The sequence below is a fragment of the Nothoprocta perdicaria genome, unplaced genomic scaffold, assembly GCF_003342845.1.
Source record: "Nothoprocta perdicaria isolate Ctin4 unplaced genomic scaffold, notPer1 scaffold_203, whole genome shotgun sequence".
NCBI lineage: Eukaryota > Metazoa > Chordata > Aves > Tinamiformes > Tinamidae > Nothoprocta > Nothoprocta perdicaria.
Genome location: NW_020455239.1, coordinates 420445 through 440526, shown reverse-complemented (window position 1 = coordinate 440526; position 20082 = coordinate 420445). Strand labels below are relative to the sequence as shown.

The window sequence follows — 20082 nt, the reverse complement described above, 5'->3', positions numbered from 1 at the left end:
ACATTCACCCAAACCCCTCCTGCAACTGCAAACTGGCTGGCACTCCTTTCCTTGCTTTGCGGCAGGGCTGGGCTGCAGCTGCTGCTCCCGCGGGAGGAAGGCCCTGCGTGCTGCACGGTGCCGGGGGGCACAGCGAGCCCCCCAGCCCGCTGGCCCATCACCCCTCCCGGCCTCTCCTGTCCCTCTTCTTGTTTAGTGAAGGGAAGAGGTAAAGGACGGGCCCGCTACAGAATACTGAGAGCCACTGTCCTTATAATGTCACTTTGTGTAACCAGCCCGAACATCAGCTCTGGGGTTTTACTGTTTTACTTCTTCATGTTCACTTCTGTCTGCTATCTCTCCAAAGGGGAAAAAAAAAAGTCATAATTCCTTCAAATGTAATGAGCTCTTTATATTGCATGTTTATATCACATTAAATGCCCCAATTTAGCAGATTCTACACAGGGGTAGAAACAGTATGAGGCATTATTATGAAAACCGGACCAGGTATTTTCCCTAGCACGTAAGACAAAGTCAGTAAATCAGAAGACTTTAGAAAAGCTACTGGAATGTAAACAAGAAGAGACTTTGTCTTCTTTCTCTTCTTTCATTAAACATTCCTTTCTAGGGCTGCACTAAAGAAAACCTCACTTCTTTCCCTACTCATTTTTAAAGAGTTGGCATAAATCCTTTTAAAATACATAGCAATAAGACAGCAATTCAAAGGAATATTCAAGTTATTGGCCACATTCTCCCATGACAAAAATTAGTTTGGCTACCCTAAGTCCAGTTAGAGAATCCCAGTGAAAAGGACTATTAAGATACACAACTGCTGGCTCCGCAGTGTGCATTTCCCATTAAACGGCATATTCCTGAGTCATCAGTCTGTCCTACAAAATGCATGTACTCCTTGTGCAACACTGCGGGGTGGCACGCGAAGCGACAGCGCGGGAAGGGGCAGGAGCYACGGCGCAGCAGCTAGGAGCAGGGGCTGGGAGAGCGAGAGCCGGGCACGGCGCTACGCTACGCTGCACTGCTACGGGCTCGCTGCCGCCGCCAAACTTACCTCRAAACTATACTCCCATTTACCAGCATACTGRCAGAAGGAGAAAAAACAGAAAAATCAGCCATTGGAGTCAAGCAGCGACTCGAGAAGCATCTTTTTGGTGCAGATGCTCATCTTCCAGTGCCCACATTTCCGATCGCTTTGCACAAATGTTTGCTGACACACGTAACGTCAACCTCACTGGATGAGATCCTGACATCCTGAGTCATGACTCATGAACAAGGATACGAAGCTATTTTCTATCAGATATGACACATCTGCAGCATTTTTCCCCCGAAACCTCTTTGCTGTGTTTCATGTCCTAGGACATCTCCACGTGTGAGAGYTGCCCGAGATGTCACCGGAGTCGAAGGAGGCCCCGACGGGGCTGGCAGAGCGGCTCGGTGCCAGCCGGCAAGGGCAAAACAGCAAAGCTGGAGAGCCAGAGCTCATCCCGCCTGCAAAACTGCAGCGCCGGGCCCTGCAGGTGCGACCCCCTGAGCCCCCCACGGGGCCCAGCTCTCACCAAAAGCTGCGCACAAAATTGCCCGTTTTTACCCCGCAATCAGATGCACGAGGCGCACGTCGCTCATCACTCACCTGTCACCCAACACATACTGTGAAACCGGGCTGGTAAAAGGGAATGTTCTTACCAAAGAACTTTCTTGGAAAGGAAAAGACAGGGAAAGGCGGGAGCGGCTTCCTGACTAAATGAGAAATGGCATTTTGGWGCTAGGCTGCTGCCCCGAGCAGGCTGCTCTCGCTGAGTTTCCTCCTGCTTGCCCTCAGGGTATCCCTCTTCCCCTCTTTTGAGTCATGTCACCTGGGGCACTAAAAAGACCTGGCCTGGGGTGAATTTAATATTTGTGAAAACRCTGAAGTGCAGGTGAAAATCCAGCTCCTCCCGGCTCTGCCCGTGTCCCTCCGCCTCCACTTCCAGCACCAATTCCAATGGGAATACGGACACTTTGGGCAGGAGAACGTGAGGGGAAGGGCTCTGCAAACAGGTCACTTCAAACTAATTAAAGCTGATGATTTCACAAATACGGACAGCAGCTTCAGATTTACCCTAAACATCTTCCTYGTTCCCTGCTTATGTCTGTATAATGTATAGAAATGTATACGATAAAAGTATAAACACTAGGAATAGCTAAAAGAACTGTTGCATTATTAGGGGATGTACAACTCCTCGGAAAAGATTTATTTTCTGTGAATCACTTACATGTATTTGAATGCCATAATTCAAATAAAACCAAGTCTGAATGTCACAGAAAAAATAATAACAGTATGAAAAAAAATTACCTTAAAATTCTTAYTGAGAAATCACTGTTAATGAAAGGAGAGACCAGCCCGAACCGCAGAGATGCAGACACTGCCCGCTGCGGTGTGAGAATGAAAGGGAGCCGGTGGAGGGCCTGGGCTTCACAGGCAGCAGAGCTGGCCACGAGCCGCTGCACGGCTGGCGCGAGAGCCCCTGCGAGGGCTGCATTCCCTTCCTGCGCGCTCCATCTAACGGCTGCGTGTGCTTTTACACAGCTGCTCACAGAGCTGCCGTTACAGCTCCGTTACACAGGAAAAGATAGCACGTTGTCAGCGTTAAGCGTAAGCGGGAGCACGCTGGGTGGGAATAATGCATGCCTCTATTTACAGAGAGCTGAAAGCAGCTGGTTTACACAAGAGGTTATGGCAGGGTGCAATGGTCGGCACCCCGCACGGCGCTTCCCGAGGACACGGCGTTCCCTGAAGAGCCTGCTCACGGGCCGTGCGTGTCTATATGAAACCACCCGGTGCTGGGAAAACTGGTATGTAGCGGAGCGAGGGTCTCCCCTGCGGACCTGGTCCATAGGTGAGAGCTGCAGCAGATGCCCCCGGTGCGGCCTGTTCTCTGGGCAATGTTTTCCCATCTCCTCTGGGTTTTCAAACTCTCAACAGCAACCTGTTCTGCTCGGAGAAAGGCACTTTGTGCTCATCCTTATTGATTTCCATTGCCTCCCATGGCTGCTCCAACTACAACCAAAAWGTAACCTGGAGTGCAGGTCAAAAACTGTGCGGATTTGCCCGGAGAGCCTGGGGCGAAGGCAGCGCCGGGCCGGGGCACCCCAGGACGAGGGGCTCGCTCCGCGCGCGCGTAAGTGAGCGACCCAAATCACCAACAAAATATGAAAGCCAGACAAACAGCAACGAATGCCGGGAAGCCACCGTCCCCYGGCTGGCTCCCTGCTTTCTAACAAGGCAAGGAAACGCTCCCGTTCCAAGGCAAAAGTGCAAACAAAACGTTTTCATTTGCAGGTGCTGCTTCCTGCTTCACTTTAAAAGAACTGCTCAGCTGTAAGATACTAATAGCGACATGTTGAGAAGTATTTTCAATTAGTTCTGCAAGGTCTCCCTAAGGTCCTTCCAACATCCACATCCCCCTGTCCCATCCCACTGTATGAGCACATTAAACTGTGAGTTGTATGTGGGGAGTGACCAAAAAARCAAAACACAATCAATGATCTTCAAGAGCCAGAAGAAAACTTGAAAAGCTGTAATGTAAAAGGATTACTTTTTTCTACTTTATATATTTAACAATGCAGAATACTTCTTTAAGTTTGTAGCAGTACATGGGCATCTCCTAGAAATGAGTTCCCTCTTGAACAGTCATTTGGCCTTTCCACTCCTCTAATGATTAACTTCGTGGAAACAAATTTAAAACAAATTGACAAAAAAATGTCAATCAAGGGAATTATTTGTCACTCCAGATTTTAAACTACAGCAATATTAGCCTCTCATGCCACCAGGTTACGGCACTTTCAAATACCTCCCGTTCTCTGGGGTTATTTTACTGAAAATGACCTTCTGCCTCTGCAGAACGCGTGGGAAGGCGCGTGGCCGTGCGGCGCGCTGCCTACCTCGGCGTCGTACTCCCAGAGCTGGTTCCCCCGCAGGTGGTGGCACTTCAGCATGATCACGGGGCCGTTGAGCCTCGACACGTCCAAGCACAGATCGTCCGTGCGGATCTCCTTGTCAGCGGTGTAAGAAAATACCTGGGAAGGGAAAAAGGCGACAATTGCAAAGCCCTGGGAGCACAGATCCCTAAATGGGTGCTGCTCTGGAGTGGGAACTGCCCCTTCAGGCACCTCGTGCTGCCTCCGCAGGGCGGCCAGCGGCGCGGAGAGGAGCAGCAAGGACTCCATCCCCGAGCTCCACAGATTAATATAATCGCAATCATTATCTTCAGGAATCATTTCACGGATTTTTTAATAGACTGATAAACTAACCCAAATATCTGAAGCACCAGAAAGGTTTTAGATGGAATATTCTTACCAGTATCTGCTTCTTTTCTTGCACCAAGGGTTATCTCTGCTAAAGATCTGGATARAGACCTGTGTTCCTGAGTACTTCAGGAGTACCAAATGCCTTAGTAATGTCAGCAAATAAAGAGATGGGAGACCAACGCATCCCACAAGCAACACTTCCCCACACCAGCTGCAGGGATGCACTAGGAAATGGAATTTCCCCTAAAATGCCCTAAAATATCTATTGATGTTCCCAAATATCTATTTCATTCACAGCTAAAACACCCCCTAGTTGTCCAGAACCATCCCTATATTTCTATGCACATATTATACAGTTATTTTATCCTTCATTGTGCTCATTACTTAAAATGTCATCCATTATCACTTATCTTGAACCAATTTATACTTTAATCTGTAACTTATTGTGTTTTTGTATGATAAACATGTGAGCAAGAGGCATTTCCTTCTAGCTCAAAGACACAGCAGAAGTCCTCTTCTGTGCTTTACAAACAGCAAAAGCTCGGGTTTGAAATGAACTTCCATTTGCAACGTTGTGTTCTGCCCTTACCCCTGATAACTGCAGTGCCCTGTTCCACTGCATCTCCTGAACGAGCGCGTGATGTCTGAGCTCACAGCTACAGAGGACGGGCTCCAAAAAGACGCAGTCTTAAGAAGGAAAAATGAACGCTAATTAAGGACAAGTAAAATTACCAGGCTAGCCYTTTTCTTACATCCATAATAATCAGAAATATAATTAATGTCCTCATAAAAACATGTATTAACATCCTCATAAAAGCAGAGGAGGGCAAACAACACGATGCATCTTCCAGGTAATGCTCCTGCAGGAAGCCCCTGAATGCCTGGGCGGCCAGCTGGGTGATATCTGTTTTATATCAAAATCATCCTGCTGAGGAAATCAGAGAGGGATCCGAGAGGGACAGTCCCAAAGAAAAGTGTCCATACCCGCATTCCGAAGGCTCACCTCTGGGAATATTGTTCACGAGCGGCTACTTGGTACTTCGTTATGTGGAGCTAAACCCGCAGACCCCATCTGTGCTGCCCGGGAAGGAGCCCGTAGCGCAGTGAAGACGGTCACAAACGGGGCAGAGCCACCACGGAAAAATCTCATTTATTCTGACAGCCGTTTTAATTATCCACGGACCTCCCAAGGTAAATTCTGCATCCACCTCTCAGAATTGATTTAAAATACTCTAATGAGAGCTGTGGGAAGGCAGTTTTCTTTTCCTCCTGAAACTGTTTACGTGCTAAATGCTGAAAGCCACCTTAGGCAAAACATGCAAATTGCAGCTATTACGCTACTATTAAAAAAACCCAAATCCAGGAATCCTACTGTTAAATTTCCAGTAAGTCACCTCTGGATACATTTTGCCCATTCCTTTCCAAACTCACATTCAATTATGAAGCCCAGACATTTACCGAAGGATTTTAGTGCAGGGACAGATCCAGAATACCCAYGCAGAAAACGCCAGCACAGGCTGCACACGTCAGGCTGGGGGTTTCCTCCAGGCTCAAGATGCTGTGTGAGCAACATCTGTGTTCAACAGGTGAGACCATCACGATAACGTCACTGCTTTGAAGGAAAAAACACCCAGCTCCAACATCGCCGTATTTACAGAACAGTTCTTTAGAAAAGTTCAAAACCTGATGTTCATCCCTAGTAGGGATCAGCCTAATCATGGGAACAGCAACGAATGGATGTTTTCTTCGCTTCCCCACAAACCGGCCACCACTGGGGTCTACACAATTAGCTGGATTGGGCTGATTTCTCTAGAGAACAGCAATTTCTGCTCTCATTAGCAACGCCGTGACGTGGAAACGGTTGTTTGGAGGATCCTGGTGAGCGTGCTGGGTGGTTCCTACCCAGACCCCTCCTGAGGAGCAGCTGCAGAGCGGGCTGCAGCTCTTGCTCCTGTGACAGCACCTTGGCACCCTGGCAGAAAACACCCCACCTGAAGGCATGCAAGTCCTCCAAGATGTTAAACCTCACCAGGAAGCTATTTAAGCTTCTTAACAGTAATTCTTCAGCTCATCAAAGTACTTGGGCACAGGCTGGAAGCATCTCGACAGGTCCCTGGCTGCACTGGGGCTGCTCCTCTGCTTGGAAATACACTTGAGTTTGACTTCAAAGTCTTCTAAASCAAGTCCCTTTGTGCCATGAGACCAGCCCTGCTCACCAGGCAGACGTTTCCATCATCCTGGGCAGGATGTCCGCGCTGCCCAGCTCGCAGTTGGGCACATTCATATTAACTTACCTCGCTGCTCCCCCAGCCTCTAGTCACCCTCACCCAGAGCTCGCGGCCATCCTGGTGCTCAGGCCCAAGGAAAACACCGGGGACTGAAGGATTTAGCACCAGATAACAGCCTTGAAGTGTGCAGCTGGAACTGCACTAAATGGTCAGAGTCATGACAGTGGTATCAAAGGAAACAAAAGCAAAGAGTCCTGCTTGGTAGCAGCCACTGGATGCTCTTACAGTAACGTTTTCACTGCCTAGACTTCATTAGTGCAGTGTGATCCATCGCATGCTGCTTCTCCCACGTCCCCGGGCAGCATTTCCACCCAGGCAAAGCAGAACCGCCTCGCTCTTTACCGAGGCTCTAAAAAGAAAACATCATTCTCACTCACATTGTGATAAATAGAAGATCTTGCTATTTAACGTGCGGGCATTGCTCCTCTGTTCCCTATTAATCAAACTTACTATAATTGCTCTTAAAGATCACCAAGGGTTCTGTTGTGCCGGGTCCTGAACAAATCAAACAAAAAATGAGCCAGTTCCTGCCCCTAAAGGTTTGTAATTACAGTGCATAAGGATGATGTAAAGTCTGCGAGGGAAATCATATATCAGCGAACAGGGCTAACAAAATATAAACTCTAACTAATTTTATTCACAAGGAGTTTGTTTGGAAAATGTGAAGCTCAACACAGAGCAAAGCTAAGGGAAACAGGAGCCTGAAGAAAGCAAAATTGAATAAAGCAAAGCAGAAAAGGGCCAGCTTACTTCYCAGTAATCACAAAATCCAGGATTTACTTAAAGTATTACAATGAGTAAAATCAGAGCGAACTACACTAGACTAATAAACGCTCTGACAGGTGCAGCATTTTCTTCTCCAGGAGATGTGGCTGCAGACCAGGGCCCCGGAGCTGCTCTCTTCTCTTCTTCAACGCAACCTTCATCAGAAGCATGAAAAATCAACTTGCGCTTAAATGTCCAAATATCACTAAATTAAATGTTGTTCTATTAAATCTTGTGCCTTGAGATGACTTAGAAGCTGTTAATATATCCGCGACTTAGATGCCTGAACAATGTATCAGTAACCAAACTACTTCCCTAGCTGTGTTAGCCAAAGCGGCGGCGTCCCCAGATGCGGCACCATGGCCATGGCCYGGCACCACGCGACAAGGGGCTTGGTGGGTTTCCAAATCCGCCCGGAATATTAACACGGGAAAAGGTGACTCCAGACAACTTACTCGAGGACTTCTGCTTAAGAAGCATCTCCCGAGCGGGACAGCGCCCACGTTCCTGCCCATGCTCGGACAGCAACAAACTGCCAGGGGTGCAGATAAAGCCTTGCAGACCAAGACTTTCTAAAGCAAAATCTTTCCTCTTGCCACTGTGCAGAAGCTGCTCTGACCTGAGAGGCACTTCAAAATACCAGTTTTCACTGTGGATAGGAAAAGGATAAAATGTCTATGAAACACGACAGTTTTTGAAGAGCTGTTACTGAGAACTAACCTGCAAAAGCAGCCAGGTCGTGTGTAACCATCAGCGAGTTCGAATTGAGCTTCCATACACAACACTGCCAGGGGGAAGCAACGTTCACCTTATATGTTTACTAAAATCTATAAAACACATTTGCTCTGTTACCACCCTGCAACAGATGCCACAAGGTGAACTAATACAGTGGAWAATCCTGGCCGATACAACATCATGTTCATTAAAAATTAATCCTGAAAAAACGCTGGAAAACATTCTGCTGGAATCGYGTCTCCCAGCGGGCCCTTTCCAAAGACATTTCTTCCCTGCAGAATCGTGTCCGAGCGCTTGCTGCATCGAGCTGGGGAGGCCGTGGACAAGAGCCAGCGTGTGCATTCCTTTTATTTGAAAAGATTACTGAGAGTCGGTTATTAATTATTCTTTATCRAGAGCAGATGGCCCCGAGCTGTTGTGGAGGCTCCAKCCTTGGAGATATTCACCGCCACACTGGACACGGTCCTGGACAAGCTGCTCCAGGTGACCTGCTGTAGCAGAGGGCTGGACCAGACGTCTCCAGAGATGTCTCCAACTCCAGCTGCTCGGGGACTCTGGGATGAGGTTTTGGGCTGAAGCAGCTGCCCTTCCCTTCCCATTTCAGGCCTCTGTGTGAACGCATCGAGGCAGGCTCTGAAACACCAAACATCCTGCAGATGCTCTCTTCTTTGGTAAGCAATGAAGGAGATTTAAGTGCTGAGGCCACRCATGCAAAGGAGCAAGGGTGCAGGGAAAACGCAGGTTTATTGCCAGACCCAGTACATTAGAGCTCTAGGTCTGAAAAAAGGGAATCCAGCGCTAGGAAATGGAAAAGCTACAGGAAACCCTGCAGCCCATGAGCTGCTTCACCTCCAGTTCGGCGCGGTCCCCATCCCGGTGACAGCCGGGGGGCCGGGGAGCCTGCTCTCCACCAAAGCTTGCAGGAATCCTGCTGCACCTCCTCCTGGCGTCGCGGGATGGCGGGGTGCCACCAGCAACGGTGACATTGCCATGGCAACAAGGCAGTAAAGGACTAGGTGCTGCGCCCAGCACCTCGACCGCAGGCAGGGACACAGGCTGCTCCACTGCGGACTGGTCAGAATTGGGATGTTCACTGCTCTGGTTAGGCTCATCTGAAACACCCCTGCACCATAAGGACAACCCCAGCTTTACGCTCTGCCCGCAGCTCGCAAACGAAGGACAACGCGTGTCCACAACCCCAGCCTGGAGATGCCATCCATGCCCGAGACCCTGTCCCTCTACAGCCACCTGAGCCTTGCACCCTCCGACCCAGCGCAGCAGTCGCTCACAGCACCTCATTTTCCTGCATGTTTTAAAAGATATTTGCATTCTTAGAATCTTGTGCAYACACCCTCTGAAGCAGTTTATGGCTACAGAATAATTTTAGCAGGTTTTGTCCTGAGATACCGGCTTTTGCCTCCAGCAGGAGCTGGTGTGCACGTTGCCCAGGGACTCTARTGAGCCACATATTATTCCTGCTTCCTTTCCACTCTGAAGCAGTTCTGTTCCATAGCTATTTTTGTGTAGAACCCCCCCCTTTCATTTTTTAGTTCTGTCCTAACTTCTCCTTATAAAGGAGCTGAATAAAGACACGACCTCATGGGAGCTGTGAATGCTGCAGGGCAGRTACTGCCAGCAGAAGCTGCCCAGACCACGGCTCCCGCTCCCTGCTCCGGCAGGCGCAGGGCATCGGGCTCGCTCCTCTCCGCAGCTCCGCGCAGCAGATTTACCTGTCCTTCCGCGCTGGTATCAGTAGCACAAGGGAGGCTGCAAACGTGCAAGTTCTTCAGTGGTTTGTGACCCAGTGGGTCAGGGAGGGAGGCCAAATTTACTCCCAAGGGGATTCTCCCCCTTGGCGATGCCATCCATGCATGTGGGCATTTGCAACCCGTCTGCCTATAGCTCGGAGCCYTGCAGCCCTCAGCCTCACAAGCAGCAACCCAGAGGAACCGTGATGGAGACATCACAGCTGACACCTCCTTTTCTGCTCAAAATCACCTTTTCCTGCTCTTTTTGCTTTTCTGGAAAACGAGGGGTCTCACTCTCATGTACAGAAAAGCAGAGAAAACAGAACACTCAGAATCCTCACCCAGGAATATATGAGGTTTTAATAAAATGGCAGCAGTTTGATCTCCTAAGTGAAATTTAAAGACATAGCAACATTTGGGGTAAATATGGTGGAAACCTTACCTGTGAAAGGAAAGGGGACAGAGTTTGCTATCAGATCCAACAGTGACACACTACAACTGTGTCAAAGTTCCCTAATTAGAGGTCAATATTGCAAACAAAAACTAATCCCAATATGCACCAGCTGTGTTCATTTAAACTGGAGGGATTAGAGCACGTGAAGTTTACTGATCTTGGCAGAGAGAACAGGTCATTAGCCATACAATAACAAGCTGAAAGAATTTCACTTTCCCCATTTTACTTCCCATCAGAACACACCTAAAAAATGGATGAAATACCCCACAGTCCAATTATTTGAGTCTTCACTAGTATTGAGAAAACTCACGTTGAGTGATGCACAGCCAAATCCGCATCTTGCACAAGCTACTTATTTTTTTTTCTTTTTCATATACACATTTTGGAAATGAAAGGAAATGGAAATGAAAGACTCTATGTGGAACATCATGGTCTCTCTGCCATGGGAAGGACGCAATGCAAGCACAGGCAGCGCTAGCAATCCCAGGGCCTGGTGTGGCCACAGCTCTGCAGGAGGGGAATGAGGACTAAAGCAGTTCCCACACAGACAATGAATAATCTGGGGTTTTTTACCTGATTTCCTCCCATGCCATGGCAATTGAAGATGCCCACTTTTTCATTCTCCTTGCGGCCCATGTTGTCCAAGCACTGGTTGGTCTCAACATTTCGGATCTAAGAAAAAGGCAAAATGAAAAAAGAGGCTGCAAATGTCCCTTTTTTTTTTGCAGAATAAGATACATAACCCCACGAAAAAATACATATTTGTGCATTCCGCTACATGAATGCTTCGATGTGCAGATATGTCATATCCACGATGTCTCAAAGCAGAATCTCTCTGCTCCTGCGGGGCTCCGTGAGTGGCCGAGCCCCCGCCTTCACCAGCACGGGCTGCCCTTTTGCAAGGGTCCCCAGGGACACAGGCCGGCGGTGACACAGGCCCCCGGGGACACGGGCTCCGCGTCGCTCCCCGCTGCTGCTGCAAGCTCCTCCGCAGCTCTGCGCCCCGGGAACGGCCGGCAACCCGCAGCGCAATTACCAGTCACCCCGCAACTGCGCCGCTTCGGGAGGCTTAGCAGGCATCCAAGTAAAGAGCAAATCAAGGCCAGTGCTCTGCGCTTAGAGCAGTAAAAGGAGATAGCAAAATCTGTCTGTAAATTTGCAGGGGAAGAGGGGATCAACAGAACTCAAGCATCTGCTTCTTAATCCACTCCAGCCTTTCTAAGCACAGGAAAGCAGCGCGGCCTTTTGCTGCTGAATAATCTCTTAATTTTCTAATCCTCCAAGTGCTGCTAAAGGAAAGGGCAAAGGGGCTGCAGGCAGAAATGTTCATTAGGAGAATGCTGAGAAGTGGGAAAGATTCCAATCCTGAAGAGCAAGTAAGGGAGAAAACTGCTGAAAATCCACCTTTGTTCTGGTAAAATCCCCATCTCCCATCCTGCTGAGCTGCTTCAATTTTCCCAGGACAAACTCGATTTTATGGAAAGCTCCCYGCAAGCATGTTTTTTTAATCACCTTTTTGTAGAAGCCAAATCTGAAGTATTTCCTGGGAAAACAAGTCTGTGTTTTGCAACCTCTTAATTCATTAAAACAAACGCTTGCTTGAAAAAACCATCTGCCGTTATTATGTCTTGGGTCYGCAAAATATTTCCTGTCTTGCATTTACTTTGCATCCAGCATCGGTATTACAAGAGGAAAACGTAAAGTTACAGAACAGTTAACATTCACCACATCTTGCACCAAACTATATGCCCGTTCAGGAGCATATTTTCATCCTTCTACAAAGTTTAGATCAAATATAGATTCTAGCTGGACAGGAGGTATGCTCTACCTGAAGAGGAGATTCTAGTTTCCAAGTCAAAATTTGGCAATTTGCAGAATTTGCTGATTAGGGCTCTCCTGCAGAAGCTTAGAAGCAGAACACAGCAGGTGTGGGCAGCTCCACACCTTAAATAAAATGAATTTAAAACAGTGCTTCTCCCTTAAAAAAAGCAAGAGTTGCATTTCAGCGAGCTGTACTGCCTATAGCCAGGCACAGTGCAAATTAAAATGCTACCTAATATCGATGGCTATTTTGGAAACGTGGGTGTGCGATGGTGGAGAAGGATGTTCTCTTATTTGCTGCAAAATCAGATGCTGGTGGTTAGGAGACCCTGGGCTCGTCAAGGGGCTGCTGAGCAGCTCTGGGCTCCCGTGGGATCAGAGAAACACTCCGGATTGTCCCTTACTCCTGGGTACACGTGGACCTGAAGCACAAAATCCCACGTCCCTGCTCAGCTGCAGCAGCTTCAGCTCGCAGCTCCTGCCTGAGTGCCCGTTCCCTTGGAAACTGCAGCCGTGTTGGGGAAAAGACTGTGTTTTTAATAACTATTTTATTATTTTCACAGGGTTCTGTTTTCCAGCCTGACAGCATCACACAGAACTGAATGATTTGACATCTGTTAAATGAGCTTTTCCCTTGCTGTAAAACCATGTTTGACTTTATTTTGTCATGGTTAAACTAGAAACCCTCCTGTGACTTTGGTTTTCCACTGCAATTGCAAGTTTCAATAGCAGATTCCTTTCCGGGATATAATAAAACTGCATGTTCTTTTGATTGCTGCTCTATCAGTAGTCAGAGTCATTTTAAATCAGAGGATTTGAGGGCTTTTAAATGTCAGTTTAGATCTGACTCAATCAAGTATCTTTAACAGTAAATTATCTGAATTTTGAAGAGACATCAGCTCCCAGTCCTACTCAAAGCATCATCAGATTCTTGCTATGTTTGTGGTATTAAGCTGGGGGCAGCCTTGCTGGAAAACACAGCATAAATGAACAAAAACATTTTACAAAAAAAAGAAAAAGGCTTATCATATTCTACATAAACACATATTATTCAATAACTTATAAGTAACAGTCACAAGCATATTTTTTCAATATACTATTCAATTTGTCAGATACATTTTTAATGAAAGACAAACACAGAGACCTTCACAAGCTCTTTATTCACTTCTCCAGGAATACTCCATCCCATTAGTAATAACCCCACTCACACTACTTACTTATCGTTTTAATTTAGTTTAATAAATAATTCCTACCTCGCCAAGTGAGTAATAGCGCCTGGGAATCTGGGAGTCAGGGTAGATGTTTTCCAGGTACCAGGAGAAGGGTTTGCACTGCAGAGTCTCCCTTAGTGCTTTCCTCACCGACACATCACCATAATCCACTTTAACAACACCTGAAATTTTGAAAAGGATACACAAAAATACAGGTTTTGAATAACTGCAAAGAATAAATCACTGATTGTTTGCCATTTTGTATGATTTCCTTTAATTATCATCCATTTGCTATAATTACAACATTGTATGAATACATATGCAACTGCTGCAACACAGATGTTTTAAGCATTAAATAAATGATTTACCAAATTGAAACRCTTGAAAACTGCATTTTTCCCCCTTTACAGATTATTTACCAATCTGGAAAGGCCTAGTCACTGAATTTCTTGATTTCTTCCCATGCCCAAATATTAAAGCCCATTCATTTAGGAGGTCAGGACTAAACTGGACCGAATCCAAATATTTCAGAGCAAATAACAACGCATCTAACTTCTGTTTAACTCAATGCTCTACTGYGTTTCTTTGTTCTGATGCTCCCAGAAAGAGGCCCACATCCATCCACGTGCTATTACAAAATCACAGCAAATTAATATACCCTGCAGCATGAAAGCGAGTGAAGGGGATGAACTTCTTCACACAAGCTAGAAAAATCAATTGTGTTGAGAAGAAATCTGTCAACCCTGCAATTTTAGTGCTACAGAGGGGAAAACTCAATATATTCAACTTCCTTTAACACAATGTGAGTGCAAGCGGTAAGCGCTGCTTTCATTTTACACTGTAAAGKATCAGCATGTTAAAGCAGAGCTCTACAGAACTCAACTCCTGTGCAACCCAATATAAGCAAAGAGCAAGATAACTTGGTCACGATATTTGATTTACTGCTTTTCAGGCAGTTTTGAGCCCACGAAGGTAGCGCTCACTATATTTACAGAGTTTCAGGTGATATTTTGAAAGGACACTACCAGATTGATAACTGAAACCCAGCTAGGTKACATGTTGCATTCCCATCATCATCTACTTTCCCATATTCATGAGATCTTTCTTGAAATTATTATAGAGATAAAACTCCAAGGATACTAGTGTATTTGCATGGGAAATCAGGCCCTGAAGCACAAGGTGCTACCAAATTGTAAAGAAACTCAGTAAGCAACAAGAGCTGACCTCTTTGTTGTTATTAAACAATAAAATCAAAAAGTCTTATCTCTATTTCCCCAAGTATTTGCCTGCTCAGTCTTTGAGAAACTAGGCTACAGTATGATTAAATGTAGGAGATGATCCAGTTCTTGATAAAAAAGATAAAACAGAGGKTGCTCTGCAGATAGCTGCTGAAGGCTGAACTCAATGCAGGGATGCACTGCATCATAGTCATCCTGGAATCCCCTTCTACTGTCTCTTAGGGATTAAAACCATCCAAAGGTCAAGGCTGTTATTTAATAATTTACTTTTTCAAATATCAATTCTCGTCCACGTACAGCTCATCACACGTGTGACCAGCCCCAGGTATCCCGATCCGTTGTTCAATTTAACACATACTAACTAAACCATGACGGTGCAGCTGACCTAGAGGACCTCCTGAGGTCCTCTCCGACCAGAATTTCCTGAATCCATTTTGATGCTCCCAGTGCTCACGTGACTTTGAGGCTCTTTCGGAATGGAACGTGCTCATTTGCACTCAAGAAGTATCGTTCATTAAGGTAATTCAGGCTCGCTGCTCAAAGTGGAGCCACGTGAAACCATTAGTCATCCTTAAAAGCCTGGAAGGGCCTTAAAATTGTCATCAGCAGAAATGAAGCATTTCCAAAATCACCATTAGAGAGAAAATGCAGATATCAGTCTCCTYTTTTCATCACAAGCTTTTCTGCTCACGGCAATGCCCATCAGTCTCATCTGAAAATATGCTTACCACACACATAAAGGGTTAATTTAAACTCCAGCTTAGATAAGGTCTCAAGATTCAAATGACACATGGGAGCATTTTCCTTCAGTAGTCGCTGTGGGTTTAACGCTTGCCGAGAGGGTTTTATCTCCATCCGAAGTGCCCTCAGAAGCAGCGGGAGCCTCCAGTTTCATCTGGATGTGCCCTCAGCAGCATCCAGGGCTGCTTTGCTGGGATTCCTTCTGCACAGGGGCTGCTCTTTGGCAACCTGCTGTCAGTAAAACATGGCAATAACACAGAAGTGACCCAAGAACATCTTTGCCTTCCAAAAGGAGGAGCTTTTTTTCACCATTCTGTATGCGTTAAGGACAAGCTTTTATGGTTGGATGACAGAGATGGGGTTCAGCTCCTCAGGGAAGAAGTACATGTTCCTGCTCTTATTTGCACTGCTTGGTTCTTATCTATACTTAAGCTAATTATCCTGACGGGAGGGCACTGAAGGCGTTGAGCAAAGCGCCTCTGCATCTCCTTCGAGCAAGACCATAGCAAGGGGGGGCAAGACCTCCTCGCTCACACAGTCCCCAGCGAGCCCCTATGCTCCCTTCCGATCCCACCTAAAACCAGCCTAATACAAACCAATACCTATTTAGTGCCCCTACTCGCTATATGATCAATGCAACACGGAGGAAGTGCAACAATAACGACCAGTAGCTCTGCTCATGTCTGAGTAAGAGAATGGGAGTGAAACATCCCTGAATGAAAAAACAGAACAAACAAAAAAAGAAATGCAACACTGGAGAAGCTGCAGGGAGGGCGACGTGCAACATAACAGATTAGAAAGGACTCGGGCAGGAAAGCAGATGAGCTGCACGGTGCAGATAGGTTTCAAGCAGAACAAATGGATGGTTACAGAACTGCATTACACCTGTGCTTTTCCTAATAGGTATATCCTGCAAATCTGCACGCAAGGAAATAGTGGCAAAATTGGGTAAATGTACCTGTTCTGCAGAAAATGACATTTACTCATAGTTATAAAGGGGGAAGTATTGCACTTGGACTGAAATACAAAATTGCAGGACTAGGAATAAAGTAGGGACTCAGTGATAAATAAAACAAGAACTTGATCTCTCTTAATTCAAGGATATTGATTACTTGGGGGCACTTCTGTRTCTTCACAAAAGTTCTGCTTCCTCTCTCTTAAGATACTTATAAAATGGCATTCATGAAACAGGACCAGCATCTAGGAAGAAAGGTTTGCAGCTCTATTTTTATCGCAGCTTTAGGTTAGGACCATAGCAGTAACTTGTGTCCTTTGAAACAACTACTAGACATGCAAGATAAGAAAAATCCCATTGCGCCATGCCTCTGTACGCAGCAGAGAGGAGTGCGAGGAGCCCTGTCCCTACAGCGTGCAAAGCACACACAGGAGAGGCCGAGACCCGGGCCGAGACGCCGGCCCACGGGCMGGGCGGCAGCTTTCTGCGAGCCGCTGTTCCTTGAAAAGCAAGAGCTGAAACATTACCTGGTGCAAAGGAGTCTCGCAGCTGAAAAGAACTGACAAACAAGCTCTGGTCTGGACAGCACGAGTGTCACTGCAGGGCAACCTCCCCTGGAAAGTCAGCTGTCACTAAAAAAATTAATTTATCCTGTGTATACAGATGATGACCAGTGCAAAAAATGAAGACTTTAACCTCAGAAATACTAGGTGTGCACTCTAATTAAGCCGGGGGATATGTTTAATGTACCACCATTGTGAATAATGACRAGCTCCTCTTTCTCTTAGGACATAATCTAGGAAACCAAGTGAGTCAGATCCCGGGGGAGAGTGGGCAGATGAGCACGCGCTGATGGAAAAGAGTTTCCGAGGCCTAATTARGAAAATGCAACTTTCTTTGTTCTCTAGCAGAATTATCTGGAGATCTCTGTTCTTCTGATTAATAAAGCAGAAGGAATCTGTGTCAGACAAAAGGATAAAAAGGAAGTTAAGCAATTCTGGTAACCATTTCTGACATTCAGCAATGACTTATAAAAAACTAACATTTCCTTCACATTTTCATTAAGATTTCTCAGTTCAAACAATGCTAACTTTGTTTTCTACATCCCCTAATTACCTTTCTACTTCTATTGCTTCTTCAACCTGGAGGACATTTCAACTGGCAGTTTATTTAGTATATTCATAAATAATAATAATAAAAAAGAGAGAATATGAAGCAGATCTAGGACTATTTAAATTATTTCCAGGGAATGAAAATGGTAACATATGTTCTTASTGATCATACTGCTGATTTTACTGACTTTAAGACCTCTATATATTCATATGGAAAAATCCCAAAACTGATGAAGGATCAACACAATTTAAGAAATTATGAGTAAATCTGAAAACTAGAAATAATGAGTGCAGAGTACTTCCAGTATGCAGTTATCATAGAGAAAGGGAAAAAAGTGCACAGCTTGCTTCTTYAACCCTAACCAAACCCGCGTGTTTAACCCTTCACAGGGAGGCAAGGCAGGTTTGTTTTTTAAACAAACAGCTTAAAATTTGTATTTCTGGCAGTTTAGATACCACTTCTCGTGCCCCCTTACTCGCAGAGTACGATATTTTGCCTTTCCCTATATAAAACAACAAGCAGGAGGTGTGAAGTCGCCCGTCATGAGGTGCTCAGCAGACCACGCCAGCTCCAAAACACCCTACAAGCCACTGGATACCACTACACAAGCCCCTTCCAAAGCTTTTTAACAAGCATTTCAAGCAATACGTTATCAAGAATTAATATTTAACCCTTTTTACATTGCGGTTAAATTTGAAAACGGGCCCAAAAGGGCACTGACTGCCCCAGGGCAGCCCGGAGGCCTCGGGCACAGCGGGAAGGGCACCAGGCCCTGATGATAAAGTCTACCACAAAACAGCAAAACACACTTCCACTTTAATCRGGTGTGTTTTCTTCCGAGTTGCTGGTTGCAAATCAATACATTGCATTGGAGATCTGACATATCAAATTGTCAGAATAGCTGAACAGGAAAATTGGGGAACTGAGGAGGATCGCTCAGGCTTTTGGAGATGGGCTGGAGAAATGGTCAGGCTTGTCAAAGGTTGGGATAAACCTGATATATTTCTATATGTCCTTTTTCTGTGTCCAGACTTACACTCTTGCTCAGCACTAAATTCCTCATTCCTGCAATCCAGAACATCTAAGCAGAATTTCTATTAAATAAAGTATTAAAAAGCCCAAGATGTACTATAGGAATCCTGCTGCAGGCAACAGGACCCTGCTTAAAAGATCCCAAAATAAAAAGAAAAGCAAGAGAAGCCAAGAGAAAAGAGAAAATCAGACGCAGGACCTGAAGCGTTGCACTTAGGAATCTGAAAATTAAAAAATGTCAAGATTTGAAGGGTTTATTACCTGAAATGCTGGCACATTTTAGAAAATCAAAGAGCTGCAATTTTCTCTTACACTCTTTTTGAAAGTGGAAAACTTTTATTATTCTACYGTATAGGTCACTACTCCAGTCACTTGCACCCTAATGCATTTTCTCAGTAACTCATTTAAAATATATTCTATTTTAAATAGCCCCCGGAACAGAACGTTTAGAGCTTCAGCTCACCTAAATGCTTTAAAAAGCAACTAACCCCTAATCTGCCTAGCAAACCTGCTGTCACGGCAGAATACCAATGCCCGGAGAGTGATAGTCCCTCAACTTCCATGAACTAAGATTATTTGCAGCCTCACACCCATAAGAAAATAAAGAAATTTCAGGTAAATTATAGAAGTGCATTAAGCTCAACAAAATGCAGTTGGAACTGAGTATTATGGGACCGCTCAGAAAGAGAACTTAATAAAGGAGAACTGAGTTAAAGAGTGGATAATCCCATGTGCTGGTATTTATGGTTTGATCTCCAATGCATCTCACCTTGATTTTAAATTCACTTGTAAATCATATTAGCCGTCCATTTCTCAGTATTAAGTTTATTGGTTTTTTTTTCATTTTTTCCCTTCCTTTTGCAGAAGAATACAAACGAGTCATGCTAAAAAATTTTAGCAGCAATCCTCAGACAACCCAAGGTGTCCTCACCCCGSGGCAAATGGTTATTCACCAAAATGTCCTCAACTCCCAGAAAACCAAAGCTGCAAAATAGCTTGGGGCAACAAGTAGGTTTTCCAGCTGCATGGGCTCAGGTAAAACACTAGGAAATTGTGCTGGAGATGAAATGCAAAATGCATGCAGATGATAACAGGGTCTGGATTTTAATCCCTGGTGACTGCAGAAATTTATACTCACAGGCCCTGTTGCTAGGGAATTCAAGTTGGAAGAAAATACACAGGTGGGAAAAAGGGAAGATTAGCCAAGAGCACGCATTAAAGTCAGGAGAACAGCTTACATAATGTATGACTACCAACTCCCACAACATTTTAAGTAATAATTTATAAATGCTATGAAAAATAATGGACTTTCATATGTGAGGYCTTTCTACATTCTGGCTGTAAATGGAAAAGATTTAGTTGTCATTTACTGCATAATTTTAAAGTATTAGTAAAACAACTGCTCAATGATTTTCCTTTTTTTACAAATACCTTTAAAATGGAAATAGCTTTCTAAAGTATATTCACTTTATTTTTTCATTTATTCCAGCCAAATAAAACAAAGTTACTGGTGCTGATGCACGGGAAAAAAAGCCTTAGATCAYAAAGATTGTTTTTAACACCAATGAAGAGATTATTTGATATACAAGTGCAAAATAGTCTTCCCCAATGAGCCAACTCACAGGTAAACACTCTTATTTTTTTGACCATTGTCACAGGTTTAARTCTTTAATTCTTGTCTTTTATCTCGGAAAAAAAAA

At 45.2% G+C, this 20082-nt stretch overlaps 1 protein-coding gene across 1 annotated transcript in view; it reads right to left on the bottom strand.

Moving 5' to 3' along the window:
- The window catches only part of GALNT13 (polypeptide N-acetylgalactosaminyltransferase 13), a 70888-nt gene that overhangs the window by 756 nt on the left and 50050 nt on the right, over positions 1 to 20082 (bottom strand). The window contains exons 9-11 of the mRNA XM_026038162.1: positions 13346 to 13485; positions 10845 to 10943; positions 3916 to 4050 (exon numbers count right to left, since the gene is read on the bottom strand). Of these exons, the coding sequence (XP_025893947.1) occupies positions 3916 to 4050; positions 10845 to 10943; positions 13346 to 13485 (374 nt within the window). The remainder of the gene's footprint in view (positions 1 to 3915; positions 4051 to 10844; positions 10944 to 13345; positions 13486 to 20082) is intronic.